At 54.5% G+C, this 17,414-nt stretch overlaps 1 protein-coding gene across 1 annotated transcript; it reads left to right on the forward strand.

Moving 5' to 3' along the window:
* Positions 1 to 1,696: 1,696 nt before the first annotated feature.
* TVP23C (trans-golgi network vesicle protein 23 homolog C) lies at positions 1,697 to 6,186 on the forward strand. Its single transcript, XM_058852590.1, has 7 exons — positions 1,697 to 1,729; positions 2,429 to 2,511; positions 2,690 to 2,834; positions 3,269 to 3,358; positions 3,910 to 4,041; positions 4,126 to 4,254; positions 4,940 to 6,186. Exons 1-7 carry the CDS (start codon positions 1,727 to 1,729, stop codon positions 4,970 to 4,972), a joined length of 615 nt encoding a protein of 204 aa, XP_058708573.1. The 5' UTR covers positions 1,697 to 1,726; the 3' UTR covers positions 4,973 to 6,186.
* The last annotated feature ends 11,228 nt before the right edge of the window (positions 6,187 to 17,414 follow it).

Below are 17,414 nucleotides of genomic sequence, written 5' to 3' on the forward strand. Positions count from 1 at the left end.
GTGGACTGAAAGCTGATGGATCAGTGGCACAAAGGCTTCTTGGAGACCAGTAACTGGGGGTTAATCCTGGGTCTGATTTTGTTTAACATCATCATTAATTAATGCCCTGGACCATGGGCAGGGTGCCCTGAGCTGCCACCAACCCCAGAGAGGTGCTGCCATCCAGAGAGACCTGGCCAGACTGGACACAGAGCTGAGAGAACCCTGGGGAAGTTCAGCAGGGGAAGCTCCAGTGCTGCCCTGGCGGGGAACAACCCCAGGATCTGTGGAAAGCAGCTTAAAGTTAATTTCTGTGAAATGCAAAATAGGATAGGGGGTTCGATTTCCCGGTTTTTGTGGATAAATGGCTACATGTACTTGATTGTGGAAGGTTTCCTGTCCATGATAGGGGGATGGATCTGGATGGTCTTTAAGGTTTCTTTCAACCCCAACCATTCTATGATTTTGTGGCTTCCACTAAAGCTGAGGTCTTAATAGGAGGACAAAACCCTTTCTAGTATTTGAAGAAAGCTGTCTATCTAGCATTGGGTAGCTGAGCTGGTGTACCCAAAATCTGCTGCATCAGAGGTTTGAGAGGGGCCAATTCTGCCCATGGTCATGTCAAGGGGCTTTTGGCAGCAGTGCCGGTTTGAAATGAAACTCTCCGAAACTCTCCCCACAGCGGGGTTGTGATTAGTGTTGTTTAATTCAACACCATCTGTGACTCGCAAACCCTGGGATGAAGGCAGTGAAAAATGAGCCCAGGCGGGCTGGCGGCACCTCTGCCGTGGCACTGGGAGCGCGGTGAGGCGGCTGCGCGGGGCACGAGGAGGAGGAGGAATGTCCCACTGTGCCACAGGATGGCAGCTGCTCCCAAGGAATGAGCATCAATCAGCCAAGGAACCCGGGCCACAACCCCCGGGGAAACGTCTCTTAAGAAAGCCTGATGGAAAAACATCAAGGATACGGCTGATTCCTTTCTGACCATGACAAAGTGAGAGCATCAGAGGGCTGTGTTCAACTTGGAGTCTGTAGATCAGCACCTCCCTGCCGCTGGGGGGGCTCAGCTGCTTGGAAGGCGCAAAGGCAAAGTGAGATCACCCCAAGAGCAGGGCAGGACTGAGCTCAGCGATCGCCTTTGCTGCAGTTCGGCGAGGGAAGGCTGGGAGAGGGTGTCAGAGATGGCCTGGAGGGGAATTAATGACCTGCGCCAAGAGCTCAGGCCTGTCAAGTCAGAGGTAGCTGAGGGGAGGCTGTTTTTCACAGGATCCCAGGGAGGTTTGGGTTGGAGGGGACCTCAAAGCCCACCCAGTGCCACCCCTGTCATGGCAGGGACACCTTCCCCTGTCCCAGGCTGCTCCCAGCCCCAGTGTCCAGCCTGGCCTTGGGCACTGCCAGGGATGCACGGGCAGCCACAGCTGCTCTGTGCTGCCCTGCCCTGTGCTGCCCTGCCCTGCCCTGCGCTGCGCTGCCTGTGCCAGCCGTCTCCACCATCCCGGGAGCAGCTCCAGCCCAAGCTCTCGCCCGCTCCCCTCAGCCGTAACCCCTCAGAACGGCCGGGCCGCCCGCCCGGCGCCCGCAGCGCGCACGCGTGGGAGGCGGGGCGGGCGAGCGGGGGTCACGGGGCGCGCCGCGATTGGCCCGCGGCAGTGACGGACAAGGACTGGGCGGGACGATGGAGCGCTGAGCGTTGTGATTGGTCCGCGGCCGTGACGCGCGCGGCGGGGCGGAAGTGGCGGCTCCGACCATGGTACGGAAACAGGATCGGGACGTGGGACCGGGGCTTGGACACGGGACACGGGACACGGGACCGGGATTGGGGCTTGGACACGGGACACGGGACCGGGATTGGGGCTTGGACACGGGACACGGGACCGGGGCCGGGCCCGGGGCCGGAGCAGAGCCCTGGGTTACAGGCTCGGGACCGGGAGCCGGCGGGAGAGCCGCAGGCCCCGGGCGAGCTGCGGGCACACGGGAGCCTTGTGCCGGCCAGGCCCGTGCGCAGCGGCCCCGCCGGGCTGCACGGGCGGTGCCCGCGGGCTCTGACACACCCTGAGCTGCCGCGGCTCTGCAGCGGTTCCGTGGCCCGGCCGCAGCCCGGCGGGGGCTCTGGGCAGGCTCCGGAGGACGGGGCTGCCGCAGCCGGACTGCTCCCGGCACGGAGCGGTGGCGGGGTCTGTGTTACAGCCGGGCGCTCCTCGCACCCCTGGGAGCCGGCGCGCTCTGTGATCAGCTCAGGGGGCTCAGTCCAGCTGCAGAGCACCAAAATAATGATCATTTCTCACGCCACAGTGTAGGCTTATGTGTGGCTAAATCTTCACGTTCTTCCCAAATTCATTCTGATCCTGAGGTGCCTCTGATTTTCTGGGCAATGAGCACTGTCTCAGGCTAAAGCTGAAAACGGTTTCATTTTTCTCCTGTAACCCTTTGCCTCTGCTCCTCACCTCAGGACAGCAGTGATGACATTGAAGATGTGTCTCTCTTTGATGCAGATGATGATGTATCCAGGAGATCCAAAAAGTCAAAAATAAGGTCAGTGGTGATGGAGGGAGTTTCTGGAATGTTTCTTCCTTGTGTCAGCTTCTGGGCAGTATTTGCAGACCACTGGGTTCACGTTATGATGCTGAGCATTATCCTGTGTGCTGCTGGGAAATCCCTCAGGAATGTGACTTGTCTTCAGGAGCTGTGACTGTCCTGTCCTTTGTTCCAGGCACCCAGTGGCATCATTTTTCCACTTGTTCTTCCGAGTCAGTGCCATCGTTGTTTATCTGCTCTGTGAGCTTTTAACCAGCAGCTTCATTGCCTGCATGGTGACCATCATCCTCCTGCTGTCCTGTGACTTTTGGGCTGTAAAGGTGAGTTCCCCTTGTGCTTTTTGTTATCTTTGCCTTGCTGTGTAAAAATAACTGACAGCAATACTCATGTCTCAAAAAAGTCATTTATTGGTGCCTCTCCCACCCAATGAAACCCCAAAACACTCCTCAGGTACTGTGGTGGATTGCAGAATGTTGTGAAATAAATTCTGACATCTCTGGGTACTTGGTTCCTTTTGGAAGTCAAATGGAGAACATTTATTAGACTCCATTTTGAGGAGCACAGGCTTTGTTATCAGCTCAGAATCACCACAAATCTGCCCCTTGTGCTGGATCTCAGAGAAAATGGATTGTTGTGGATCTTGTTCTCCCATATGTGAGGCAGATGGGCACTGTGGAAAGCAGCAGCCCAGGCACTGAGCTTTGGCAGAAGGTTTCTTTAGCACAAGCCACAGAGTTCCTGGGTTCTCTTTCAGAACGTCACAGGGCGGCTCATGGTTGGCCTTCGCTGGTGGAACCAGGTGGATGATGATGGCAGAAGTCACTGGGTGTTTGAAGCCAGGAAGGTAAATTATTTTGTTCTGATCTTGTGCTGGTGTCTGTTTCATGAACACCCTGGTAACTGCTGGTTCTTCTTCTGAGGGGAGATTGCACAGGGAACCTTTACTTGCAGCCACAGATCTGTGACCTCATGTTGTGTAGACTGCTGGGTGAGCTTTTTGATAGTTGAATCATTAAAAAATTCTCATTGTGTATTGATCTGGCTTAATATAATTTGTGGTTTTTGGAGGTAGGAAACCATTCCTTTGGCTGTTCTAAAGTTTGTAACTGAACCATGCAAGAAATGTCATTTTTCCCAAACTTACCCTTCTAGCCCCAAACATTGCAAGATGTTTTGATGCTATAGCCTCTAGTGATTCTGAGAGAAAACTGAAAAGATTCCCTTAAATGGAAATACTTTCTGTTGCAGAGATGTCTTTGTGTGGTGTAGAAATTAGTCTTGGAGCACCCAGTGCTGGGGAGACCCCAGGGAGTGTGGGGATTCTGCCCTGGTTTAAGGACATAGGATCTGTAGGTAGGAGCAGCCTGATCACTTCCATTTCCTTTCTGTTTCTAGGTATCAGCACAGGGGGGTAAAAGCTCCTCTGAAGCAGAGTCCCGGATTTTCTGGCTAGGCCTGATCACCTGCCCTATGATCTGGGTGATCTTTGCCTTCAGTGCTCTCTTCTCTTTCAAAGTGAAGTGGTTGGTGAGTCCTCCTTGAGCCCCCCAGAGCACCTGGCCCTGGCTGAGCCGGGAGCTGACAGCTGCTGATGGTTCCTCCCTGTCGCAGGCCGTGGTGGTGATGGGGGTGGTGCTGCAGGGAGCCAACCTCTATGGCTACATCAGGTGTAAAGTTGGCAGCAGGAAGAACCTGACCAGCATTGCAACCAGCTACCTGGGGAAGCAGTTCCTGCGGCAGGTGAGGTGGCCAGGGCTGCGGCGTCCCTGGGAGTAACGAGTGCCTACGGAAAGCAGTTGGTGTTTTGAGCTGTGCAGTGGGACCCTTCCCATGCTGCTGCCTTGGAAACCTGAGACCCATTAATTAAGGCACAGAGCACTGCTAATTGCTGCTGTCCAGCCCCACGTGCAGCACTGTGGCATTGGCTGGTGCCATGGATAAATGCCATGGGAATTACTGGAGCAGGACTGCTGTGGTGGAAATAACACTTCAGGCTTAAAAGGGCTGCTACTGCCCTTTGTGTTCTCTCCCACTTCCACCCAGCTCTTCTCAGCAGCTCCTGTTCTCCCCCAGCTCTGGCTTTCCTCCTTCCAGGAAAGAGAACAAATGTTCCAGCAGGAACAACCACCCCAGTTTCACTCCACTGCTGCTGGACTGCTTTTTCTGGCTGTATTGATGACTCTGGCAGAGGTGTTTTGGCTGCCACAGGTTCACAAATATTTACTCAAATTACTGCCATTAGCGCAATCAGAAGCTCAGACACTGATGGACCTTTCTTGGTTTGCTCCTGAGTTCCTGTACCCTGGCAGGGGTTACCCAGACACCCAGGCCAGCCTCGGGCTCTGGCAGAAATAAATGTTTTGCCCCAAAATCCCAGCAGTGACTGACAGAGTTCTCCTGCCTTCTTTGATCTTGTCTCCTGCAGACTGTTGCTACAGAGGACCAAGCAGCATCCTGAGTGTAGTGGGAGCCTCCAGCCAGGCTGCATTCCCAGCAGTGACCAACAGAGAAGCTTGCTCTGACCAGTTTGGGAGCTGCACACAAGGTGTGAATCAAAAGAAGTAAATAAATCGTGCAAGACTGGAGGTTAATACTCCTGGCAACTTATATTCCATTTTCCACTAGCAGTTTGTGTTTAAGTCCTCTCTTTAGTTTGATTAACAAGAATTAATTTGCTTAAACTTTAAATTAAAAGATAGCCTAAGTGGGTTTCATACAGGTTAGAACTACTGGATGAGTTAAGATTGCTGGAGATTCTTCAGAAGAGCCATGTACAGGCTGAGCCCTGGGAACTCTCCTGCTCCTTCAGCACTTGGTGCCTGGGTACTTTCAGTTGTGCACAGCTTTTGCTCTTGGAGGTTGTTGCTGCTTCTGTTACAGTTTTGGGAGTGATTTTTTTGGCCCTGCATCCTTCACTGTGACTGGAATGGTGCTGAGTGGTTGCAGTGAGGGGTGTCTGAAGGAAATGGAGCTGCTGGGAAGATCTCTGAAGTCTCATGGCAGCTGCAGAAGGTGACCTGTGAGCAGGCCCTGGTTTTCTGAAGCATTCACAGAGCTGGGGAATGTCCCAAAGCCCTGGATCTGTGGCAATCTCTGCAGGCCCACGGAGAGAGTGGCAAGGGTAGAACCAGTTTCCAGGGAAGGCTGCACTCCTGTTCCAGCCAGGGGCTGTGAGAGCCCCCTTGTCTGCCTGGCCTGTCCCTGCAGCCCTGGGGTGTCCTGGCAGGGCCCTGGGGCTGTTCCTGGGGCGAGCAGCAGTTCCCAGGCATGCTGGGGCTGTTTCCCTCCTGCAGCCCGTGCTGTGCTGTCCCCAGGGTGAGCTGGGGGAGGCCCTGTGGGGCGGTGGCTGGCAGTGCTCTGGGGGGTGGCAGTGGTGTGTTCTGGCTCTCCTCTGCACAGGGGTCACTTCCTTCTCGGGGCTTCTGGCCCTGGAGCTTGTGCTTCCACAGCAGCAGGTACTGGGTGTTCTGGCTGAGGAATTGTAAATGCAGAATGTGGTTTCTGTTTGACTCCTGGGTGCTGTGAATTGTGGGGTTGGATTAACCTGGTTCCTCTCCCCGTGCTCTGCAGTACTGGCAGCTGTACATTTGTTTAGATCTTTGGATTGATACCTTCCTTTTGTAAATACATATTTGTAAAATCTTGAAATTAAAATACTGCTTTGTTTAACCAGCCCTGGCACCCCTTCTGTGGTTCATGGCTCAGCTTCATTTCTGCCCGGTGTTCCTGTTGGGCAGCTTTAGCAGGAGTTTATTGTCTATTTAAACAGTGCTGTCCCTCCAGCTCTGGCACAGTTGCTGTCACCCAGGGCTCTGCAGAGTTTTCCCTGAGCACACACTGTGCCCAAGCTGCTGGAGCTGTCACCATGCAGAGCTGAAGTTGTTATCTCTCCAAGGCCCATCTCCTTTTGGGGGCACTCTGAGGTGCCCCCCTGCCCAGACCCTGCTCAGTGCCCACACCAGAGGAACTTCAGTCCCCATTTATGTGGAATGGATCAGTTATTTCTGGAATGTCAAGAGGCCAAATTCAGTCAAAGGCCAAAGCAAAGACCCTTCAGCAGCCACCTGGGGAGGGGCAGGTGTTGGAGTCTGAGATACAGAGTGTGTCCTTGTTTCTGATACTTAGTTCTAAGATCCAGAGAAACACTGAATTTCATATAACATGAAATTTGTGAGCATGTTTTCATGGTGATACATGAAAACAACTGTTAAAATTAGATAGAAAAGCTAAAAGTGTGTGTAGATTAGAGAGTTTTCTTAAATCACTGGGTGAAAGAGTTTAGCGAGCAGAAGACAAGATGGAGGATTTAGGGTGTTGTCTCTTGTCCTTCTTCTTTCTTCTTCATGTTCTTCTAGAGGTTTTTGGGTAATAGTAAGTGATGGGTTAGAAAATGCCACAGTGCAGCACATAGGTGATGGGTCATTAAGAAAAATAATATACGTGTCTATTGTTAATTGGATAAAAATATGTATAAAGATAAAAGAGCGCTGTTGTTCAGGGACATTTTGTGATATCAGACACAAAGTGAGCCACAAGGCCTTGTTGTACCACCAGAAGAAAGAAATGTTCCAGATTGCAGTGATTCAAACTTGTGTAGCCAGTCTGGAGAGACCTGCCAAGTTTTGTAATGAGCTTCCACTAAACACGAGAAACAAGATTCTAATGAGCTCAGGAGTTTCCATCAAACCTAAAGAACTGATATAAGCAGGGCTACCCATGAGGGAGGATCCCAAAAGAATTCAGTCCAAAGGAGACTGAGAAATCCAGGAAGAGAAAGAAAAATACAGAAGAAATGCAGCAGAACCAGAGAAAGAGAAAAAAAGATTTTTTAGAGAAAAGTTACAGCGGGTCTTGCAGGGAGGAATGGGAATCCTTCCTGCCCAGCCCAGCAGCCCCTGGCACAGCTCCAGCCACAAGCTGCTGCTTCTAAAACGTGTTAAAAGCTTTGGACTTAATGTTTATTCACCTGCTGTCAAAGCTCCCCCCAGACTCCTGGAAAACAGGGCTTTTCTGGAAGTTGCAGTTTATTTAACCAAGGACAGAGGCATTCTTAGTAGGTGCCTTTAAATAGTGCCTTTTTTGGGTTATTTTTATCTCTTGGCAAACATTCAGGCTTTTGGCTTCTGAAAAACTGGCAGATTATTGCATTTCTGTAATGGATCAGAACCAAATTTCTTATCTCTTCTGCAGTTGGGTGTGAGTCTGGTTTGATTCTCACTCGCTGTGTGCTGGGGTTTCCTGGGGAGCAGGAAGTGGGAGTTGCCTCAGAGCAGAGAAATTCTCTGAATGCCTTTTTTTCCACAATCCCCAGGACTCCACACTGAGCCAGCTTCTTGAGCATCAGCTGGGTAATGCTGGCCCCACCTCAGACCTGGGTGGGGTTGAACTTGGAGGGTTTACAGAGCAGAAATACTCCCAGAGCAACAATAAAGATAATAATAATATTAAAATACTCTTTGCTCTGAAATAAGGAAATACAGCTGGGATGGTGCAAGCAAGATGGCTGGGTTTGCCTCTCGTGCAGCCTGGGAAGGGAAGCATCCTGCTTTCCTAAGGGATATTGCAAGAGGACAAGGAGGAGACAGGATTTAAAGCCCAAGAAGCTGCAGCTCCCCCGAGGTCATGTCAGGTACTGAATTAATTATTGCCCGGACAGATGAAATCCGCTTCCAACAGCTGCGTTTCCTCCAATGGAAATGGTCCCTGTGATCCTGCCAAAGATCCCCCTTACTCAAACTCCCCTTTCTGAGCCTGCTTTATGCTGCTGAGGGAAAATAATGGTGCCTCTCTGGCACCTGCAGCCTGGGAGAGCCTGTGAGCAGGAGCCAAAGGCTGTGTCTGCATCTCCTGACAGGTCTGCAGCTGGCTCAGGAATTACTGGCATGGAAACCCTCCTGTGGCAATGAATTCCATATGGAAACCGTGTGTTCCTGGGGAACCCCTCTGGTCACCTTCCCCGGGCACAGAAACTCCCATGCTTTTGTATTATTCCCATCCTTTTTATGCATTTCCTCCCCTCAACTACTAATTTGTAAATTACCCAATTAATGGCTGTTGGTGCCAGGTCAGCCCATCTCCCATTGCTGCACATTTCCTAAGAGAAAACAGCTTGAATATTTCCCTGAATATTTGCCAAAGCCACGTTGATATTCTTCAGCTGATTCTTCTCTCTGTGAGCCCTGGTCTGTAGAAGTCCCAACAGTTTGCTCCACATGGGAGTTGGACTTTCAGCTCTGTTGTTCCTCACATTCCTCCAAGAATCCTCAGAAGCCACGAGGATCACACTTGCCACGTCCCACCCATCCCACCAGGAGAAGCACCAGTCTGGGGATTTATTGCTCCCCAAGTTCAGCCCCGAGCCCTCCGGACTCCTCCTGGAAACCTCCTGGAGTCGTTCCTGTGAGTTATCCCTCTCTGTGTCACCAGCCTCCTTCCATTTAGCTCATTCTGGGTGAGCTCTGTAGTATTTTTCCCTCCTTTTTTCTCAATCCCAAAGCTCTGTGTAAACAACTCCATAGCAACGGCTGGAGCCGTGAGTCACTCAACTCTCCTGCCACGGCCACGGCCACGCTCCCTGCTCCTGCTGCTGCGCTGATTCCAGAGCAGGGAGGCTCCTGTTCCACACCGATTCCTCCTCAGGGCACCCCTTGGGTCGCCTCTGTCTCACGGTTTGTGTCACTCCTGCCTCTCAGGGGGATGTTCTGCCCCAGTGGGCTCTCCTGTGCTTGTCACCTGTCCCCTCTCCTCTAAGGTTTAAACTCACCTCAGTTTCTACCTGGATTATGTTTCGTTCTTGTTGGAGCCCTCCCTCATATCCAGACCCTGTTGTAGAAGGAATTTGTATCACCCCTGGTCTTGGGAACTTCCACATCTCCTTCCCAGCACCTGAGAGCCCACTGGGGCTGCCACCAACCCAAACCCTGACCTAAAACCTCTTTATTATATCGTTATATAATATATATATTATATTAATATAAAAATTATCGTTTATTATAAACTATTCTCTTGACTTCTGTGAGCCCTTGATTTCTCATGTTTCAAATTGTGGAGTTGTGCCCAAAAGTTTGGTTTAATTAGGACTGGGCTGGATGGGGATGGGGACAGGGACTTGGCTTGGATCCCGCTCTATCCCTGGTTCACAGAGCAGATCCTTGCCGGGGCAGGAGAGCAGCTGGGGCTGGATGCAGGTTGGATTTCTGGGATGTGGAGCCTTCAGCAGGCACCCGCAGCCACATGTGGGGATCAGAGTGACCTCCCCGAGCTCTCGGCAGCTGCTGCACACGGGACACCCCCGATCCTCAGCACGGTAGGGAAAGCGCAGGATGTGGAGCAGCCCTGCGGGATTTCCTCGCTGTTCGCAGCACGATGGGCAGGGCGGCTGTGACCAGGCTGGGCAGCCTTTAGAGGACATCAAGCCAGCGAGCCCCTGGACGAAACCTCATCCCACTGCCGAGCTGGCTGAGGGCAGCAGCAGCAACATCTGGAGCCGCACAGCTGGGCTGAGCCTGCCCTGGCTCCCTCCGGCCTCTCCTGGACTCGGATCCCTCCTCCCCAGTCCCTCCCCAGAGCCGCAGGGCAGCAGAGGGAGCCCTTACGCTTCTGTTTAAAGAGCACCTCAGTAGATAATAACTCCAAATCGGAGCAGAGAAAGCTTTCGGGACGGGCTGGAAACAACTCCCGGGATCAGTCCTGTGCCGGGAGGAGCGCCGGGGCCAGCTGGGCACTGCGGTGAGCAGGGTGCCACCTCCCCTGCTGCCACCCCCAGAGCCGGACACAGGCGACAGCCACCAAGGCCAGCGCTGGGGCCGGCTGCGAGGGATGTACCGGGAACATGATTCACTGTCACAGGGTGGGAGCAACCGCAGCCGCTGGAAAAAGGCGCTAAAAAGTGAATTTGCTGCCAGCTCTGTGTGTGTGGGACCGGCTGCCTGGGCTGGCTCCTCAAACAGCCTTTGGGTCTGCCCCGATTTGGGGGAATAAATGTGATTTAATAAATGCTCCCTAGAAAAAAGATTCTGCCCAGGGCCTCAGGTGGAAAAGTCCATTACAAATCAGAGTGCAAATGGCCAAAGGAGGATTTTTCATCTGCATCCAAGTCTGCAAGCAAATACAGGCATTTGCAGGAAGAGCTGTCATCCTGCAAGGATTTCTACAAAAAAAGATAAAGTCCAGGCAGACAATGACAAATGGAAGCAGGTGGGAATGGGCTGATCCATGGACTGATCCATGGACTGATCCCTGGCTGATCCCTGGCTGATCCATGGCTGATCCCTGGCTGATCCCTGGCTGATCCATGGACTGATCCATGGACTGATCCCTGGCTGATCCCTGGGCTGATCCATGGCTGATCCCTGAACTGATCCCTGGGCTGATCCATGGCTGATCCATGGACTGATCCCTGGCTGATCCCTGGACTGATCCCTGGACTGATCCCTGGCTGATCCATGGACTGATCCCTGGACTGATCCCTGGGCTGATCCATGGCTGATCCATGGCTGATCCATGGCTGATCCCTGGCTGATCCACACACAGCTTGAGGATCCTGCAGCATTTGGCTGTTTCTGCGTGGCTCCACCTTGCCCTGTGTAATCTCTTTGTGGGAAGGCAGATTTCCCTGGAAATCCAGATTCCCCTGTTCTGGGATGGCCTTTGCCAGGCTGGCAGAGGATGGCATGTGGCAGGATCAGTGGGATTGCCCATGGATTTGGGTTTAAATCCATTACACGGATTTTTGAACTTCAGTGCCTGCCTAACTGAGGTTCAATATCATCCAAAGGTGTGGAAGCAGCAGGAGTCTTGCAATTCCCTCAGGGAATAACTCCCAGCTCTGCCTCCTGAGCATCCTCCTCCGGCTAGGAGCATCCACAGCCCCAAATGTGAACCCACAGCTCAGATCTCTCCTGCTCTAAATATGTACCAGGAGGAAATTCCAGCCCTGGCCCCTCTTGGCAAAGTTCTCGGCTCTGCTCTCGTGGTTTGAGCCACAGGACCTCTGACTTCCAGCTGCAAAAATCTTGTAGTTACACAAGAGGAAGCAGCACAGCTCATGTGCATGGGAATTATCCCGTGTCCTAAAGCTCTGCTGGGCCTGGAAGCCATCTGTGTGACCCTTCCCGGGGTCAGAGGGGAGACATTCCGTCTTTCCTGTGTCATTCCGAACAAAAAGCCAAAACCTGGCTGCTGCTCACAGCCCTGGCAGGCGCTGGGTCTGTGTGTGGGACACTGAGCTGTTTTCCTTAAATATGATTTTGCAACGCCCCAGCGCATCCACCCGGGAGCTGCCGGATCCCGGGGATGTGTCAGGGCCTTCAAGGAAAGGGAATAAAAAATGAGCACAGCTCAAGGGCTGAAACCTTGGAAGTCTGCAGGACTCAGCAGCTGCGAGGGGAAATGGTGACGATCTCGCTGTCTGGAGGGAATTTAAAGCATGGACATGGATCCAAGCTGTGGAAGCACTGCCCGGACACTGCGAGATGTGGAATTTATTGCAATTTATTGCCATTCATTACCTGTATTTGCTGGTTGCTGAACAGTGTCAGTCACCAGCAACCAGAGAAGGTTCCAATGAACTGATTTAACTTTTAGTAATTTGTTCAAACTGACTCCACACAGATGAAGTCAAATCCTCCCCATTTCAAGTCCATGGAGCAGTGCTCAGGTCACCCCACATCCAAGGAATCACAGTGTCCCAGGAGCTCTGAGCAGGTGGGTTTGGTGTGTCCAGCACCGGGTGTGACAAAGCACTCCCAAAGACCCTGTTTCTCTCAGAACAGAATAGAAATTACTTCTAACATTTAATTACTGGAGTTGGAGCTCGATATCTCCTCACTGCCCCTCTCCTTCCCACCAACCCAGACATGCACTGGGGCTGTGCATCTAAACCATAAATAAAGAGATTTCCCAGGAGAGGTTCTGTCTCTGCTGCCTGGGGTGGATCTTTGGGGGAGCACCTGGCTGGCTGGGCAGTTCCACCTGGGAAGGTCACTGTGGGGTTGCTGTGTTGGACCAGTGCCAAAGCCACGGAGCAGAAGCCTTTCACCCTGATATCCCCAGGGTGGCTGAAAGGCCCTGTGAAGGGCTCTGTGCTCACACACTGGGTGGGACACGATGTGGCCACAGCTGGGGGCAGTGGGGTCATGCCGAGCACCGCAGGTGACAAAGCTCCCTGCCCATGCCAGAGGGTGCCAGGGCCTTCTCTGGGCCCCCCAAACCTTCTCCTGACCCATCCTCTGGAGCTGGCACTGTCCTCCCCCAGGAAAAGGTCCAAGCTGTGAACGGGGACAGGGGCTGGCACAGGAATGAAGACACGAGGAGGGACAGCAGCACCAGGAGAAGGGCAGGCAGTGGCCCTGGCTGTTTCCTGAGCTCCCGCTGCTCTCTGCCAGGAAAAGCAGCCCCAGCCTTCCCCCTGCCCTGGCAGGCTGAGGCTGTTTTGCTGTGTCGGGAGGGGCTGGAGCTGTCTGAGCTCTCGCTGGGACAGAGCTCCCTCTGCTCCCACCCGTGGAACACCAGAGTGATTCAGATTTCCCGGAGATGTTCTTATCTCGTCCTGCCTTCTGCCCTTCCCCAGAGTGCTGGGCTTTCCTGTGGATCCCACACACTCCGGAGCTGGGACAGCCCAGGGCGGGCTGGGCTGTCAGGGCAGGTCTGTGCCCCCAGCTCAGTTTCTCCTGCAAGGAAAGGCCACCTGGAGCTGGGCACGGCTGAGCAATCCTGCTCAGGAATCCTGGGAAACCCCTCCAGAGTGCTCAGTCCAGCCCTGAGGGTCTCTTAACCAGGCAGAGGAGGAGGAATGTGTGTCATGCTGGATGTAAAGGGATTTTTTGGGATTGTGGTGAGACCTCTTGGATGAGATCCAAGAGAAGGAATGACTCGGAGGTGGCTCCACAGGCATTTCCCTGTGTATCCCTCATAGAACGAGCACCTCTGGCTGTAAACAATAAATCCTGGAAATTGTTCCACTCCCCCTGCACATCCCAAAGGCATCTGGAAAGGAGCCCAGCCCCGGGGAGGAGAATGGTGCAGGCCATGCCGAGTGTTCAGCTCTGCAGGAACAGGGATTTGGTGGAAGTGACACAGAGTTTGGCCACATTCGTGTTACACCAGGAGTGGCCTTGACTCCCTGTCTTGCCAGAGCCCAGTCTGGAGCTGTGTTGGCTCAGGGTGTCCTCATGCTGCTTTTTCCGGAGCAAGGCTCTTCCCAGGGCAGGGGGCTCCCAGAGGAAGGGATTGTTCATTTCCAGGAATGTTTGCAGCAGAGGGAGCTCCTGGAATCCTCCTCAGTGCTGGTTGTGTTTCCTCAGCACTGGACTGCTCTGTCCATCAGGGCTGTGGAGCCCTCTGGCACCAGCTCGGTGCTGGTGGGCAGCTCCAAGCTGGGCAGGGACTGTTCCAGCCAGGGGTCTTTCCATGAGTGCAGGTAACTCATCCCGATGGAAACCTCTTCCCTGAGCTCTCTCGAGCTCTCACAGTGGGACAAGCACAGGACCTGTGCCCAGCCTGTCACCAAGTAACCATAAACCAAAAAAACCTCGTTTTGCTTGTTCTGAACCTGCATTCCCTGCTCTCGTTAGCACGGCCTTGGGGGCCTTTGGGACCTTGGGTGCTGCTCCCTTCAGCCTCCCCGCTGCCCTCATCCCTCTGGGATGGGCCTCCAGCATCCCCATGAGCAGGAAACCTGCAGTTTTTCAAGTGGATTAACCCCATCCTGAGCTCTGATCCCTTTTCCTCCCCTCTCCCATTCTCGCTGAGCTGGGGGAGCTGGGTGCACGCTGCAGCCCTCATTCCCTGCAGCCTTGGTGCTCCAGCGCAGGGTGGGGACACGCTGGGGCTGGGACAGGAGTGAGCTCAGCGCTGAAACTCCTGGCCCGGCAGGACTCGGCCCTGGGTGTGCGCCAAAAGCTGCTTTATTGACGGTGCTCTGTGCTTGTCACCGCCAAGGGCGCAGCTCAGGAGCCCCCCGGCTCCCTGGAAGAGGGGTGGAGGTGTCAGGCCATGCCCAGGAGCTGCCGGAGATGGCGATGGGGATGGTGACAACTCGTGTGAGCCCCCAGCTCTGCCCACCCGTAAGAGGGGCTGCCCTGGCCGCAGATCAGCCTTTCTCCCGGGGTTGTTTTGGGTGGAGTTCCTCCGCTTACTTGGATTTGTTGGTTTCTCCCGCTGTCTTTTTGGGAGCATCCTCCCATGTTGTCCCACCTCAGCCCATTCCGGCTCCCACCCTCCGTCCCTGCCGCGGGCGTCCCCCTCCTGCTCTCTGACTGCGCTGCTCAGGATTGCTATGATGAAAATCTGCCCCAAAACACGATAAATATGTGCTGCCCCTCCTCTGGGGACACGGAGGGGTTAACCCCTGCCAGCCCTGAGGGAGGGAGGCAGCGCCGGGGTTTTGGGCACTGCCAGCCCCGGCCCCTGGGCTCGGAGGGCGGCGGGCAGCGCCTGGGTGGTCCCGAGCATCCCCCGAGGCTCTCGTGGCACGAGAGGCTCCATTACACACTCCCCAAACTCGCTGCTTCCTGCCAGAGACGTTACTCAATCCAGACACAGCGAGCTTCCAAATCGCACCCCGTGCGCAGCCGGGGCAGGAATTCCGGCCCCTCCGCGAGCCCTCCCCACCTGCTACAGGCGAAATCCAGCTCTTTCCAGCAGGGTGTTTCAGCTGGAAAAGCTCTGTCCCCTGCTGTCCTTGTACAGGGACCAGGAGGGCAGGCACAGCAGCCCCGGGCAGAGCACACTCAGCCCTGCACTGCAGCAGGGAAGGGCGATCAGGGACAGGATGAAATCCCTGGAATTCCCTGGTGACCGGGCTCCTCCCACAGACTCCGCTTCTCCCGCCATGAGTAGTAAGGAGCGAACTGGAAGCACTGGGAGGGATCACAAGCTCCAGTTTGTTGTAAAAAGCAAACTGGAAGCTCTGGAAGGGATCACAAGCTCCCCAAGTCTTTGTGCAGAAAGCCTCCATGAGGTCACCCCATTCCCGCTCTTGCAGAACATTTCCCTCTGGATCTTCTGCGTAGGGCGGAATCTGCCCTGGATCCATCTCCTGCTCCAGCAGCTCCTGGGGCTGGGATGGAGATTTTTCAAGTACATGGAGATAAATGCAGACTCTTCAGAGGGCTCTGTGAGGCGATGCACAAACAGCACTGACCCCTGGCGATGCCCCGTGGCTGTGCTAGTGCTGCTCTGCCCCCTGTGCAGGGACACCACCTCTGCCCCGGGCATGGGCCTCAGAGACAAGCTAACAGCAGCACCTGAACTGTTATCGCACGGTTAAGACCAGGAGTCAGGTTTTATAGGACCCAGGACATGGGACCTGCACTGCCACAGTGGGGGTTCCTGTAGGATTTTTGTCAGCTTTCCAGGAAAGGCACATCCTTGTGGAGAAGTAACCAGGGGGCAGAGAAACACTTGGAGAGACAGATGAGGCTGTACAAGGGCCATGCACAGGACAACAGGAAAAACTGGAGACATCCAGGCTGACTTTAGGCTGGTTTCCTAAGGAAACGAGCTCTGGAGCACTGAGTGCCCCTACCCTGGGAGCCCTCAAAGCACCGGGCTGACCCAGCTGGAGGAGGAATCCCCCAAGACCTCGGAAGGCGCTTTTAGGGGTGGGGGGTGGCTGCGGTCGGGCTCAGCTGGTGGCACTGATCGAGGAGTTGGCTCTGGGGGATAAAAGCGGCTGGGGAGGGGGGTGGGGTCTCGCCTCTCCCCTTACTGGGCTAGGGGTGCTTTATGCTGTCACGGGCACCCAACAGTGGTTTCGTTCCTGGGCGTGTCCTGGCCCTTAATTCCAGCTGATTCTGCCCTGCTCCGTGCTTGGCTGCTGCATCCAGATCCTGCGGGTGGGAAAATGGGGACGGGGGAGGCTGGGATCTGGAGAGAGAAGGGGGAAGCTGAGCTCGGGGAACCAGCAGCGAGAGAGGGGCACGGGGTGCAGCAGGGAGAGCCCGGAGCCGCGGCCGGTGCCCTCTGCCCAGCTCCCAGCTAGGCCGGCTGTGCCAGGATCCAGCAGCATTTCATACCCCGGGGGCTGGGCCGGCAGTGGGACTCCCGGGACGGCTCTGACTGGACACACAGGGAAGTTTCCTTTATAACCTGGCTTTAAGGAGGGAGGATGGGACTGCAATGTCCATCACCAGCACGAACCGTGGCTTTTCTTTAGAGTAGGCGGCTTTGCCACCTGCCTGTGCTTTCCAAAGCCGTGAACTCCGTGTGCAGCATCCGATCCTCCAAGGCAGGTTCCAAGGATTTCAGGCAGGCGAGCGCCGGAACGTCTCTGCAGGAGCCGTGCGGGCAGAGAGCAGCTCCGGCAGGCTGCTCCTGATAGGGAACGCGGTGCTGATTCCTTACAAATCGCTCGCTCCAGGGGTTTTCAGGAGACATGGGCCCCGGTGCCTGTGAAATGGGTGTAAATGTCTCTACCAAGCTCACGCCCCCCGGGTTGGTTACAGACCCAGCGGAGTTTGACGTCCTGAACTTTAGAGGAATGGACCAGCGCAGGCAGCCTGACGGGGGAAGTGTCCACACGTGTCCAAGGGGGGACATGGGGTAGGCGGATCGGGAAGGCTTCGCCGTCCCGGTCCCTCAGCTGGGAGGGAAAGAAAGGGGGCAACACGTGGCCGGGAGTTTGGGATCAAAGGAGGCTGCACCTGCAGAAACTCGGGAGAGACCTCACGGGATATGGTTCGATGGACTGCCTTTATCCCAATAAAGCTGCCGACTCCTCCGTCTCCTGTATGGACATTGGCCTTCCATAGCGTGATTTTTTGCAAATTCCGGACCTGTCCCCGAGGGAAAACAAAGGAAGAAAACCTCGTGGCCACGTAGCCAAACACAAATTTGTCTATTTTGTACCCCCACTATAGATTCGATGAGACAAATGGGGAGTTTTCTAAAGAAAATCC

Source organism: Poecile atricapillus, chromosome 17 (genome assembly GCF_030490865.1).
Source record: "Poecile atricapillus isolate bPoeAtr1 chromosome 17, bPoeAtr1.hap1, whole genome shotgun sequence".
Taxonomy (NCBI): domain Eukaryota; kingdom Metazoa; phylum Chordata; class Aves; order Passeriformes; family Paridae; genus Poecile; species Poecile atricapillus.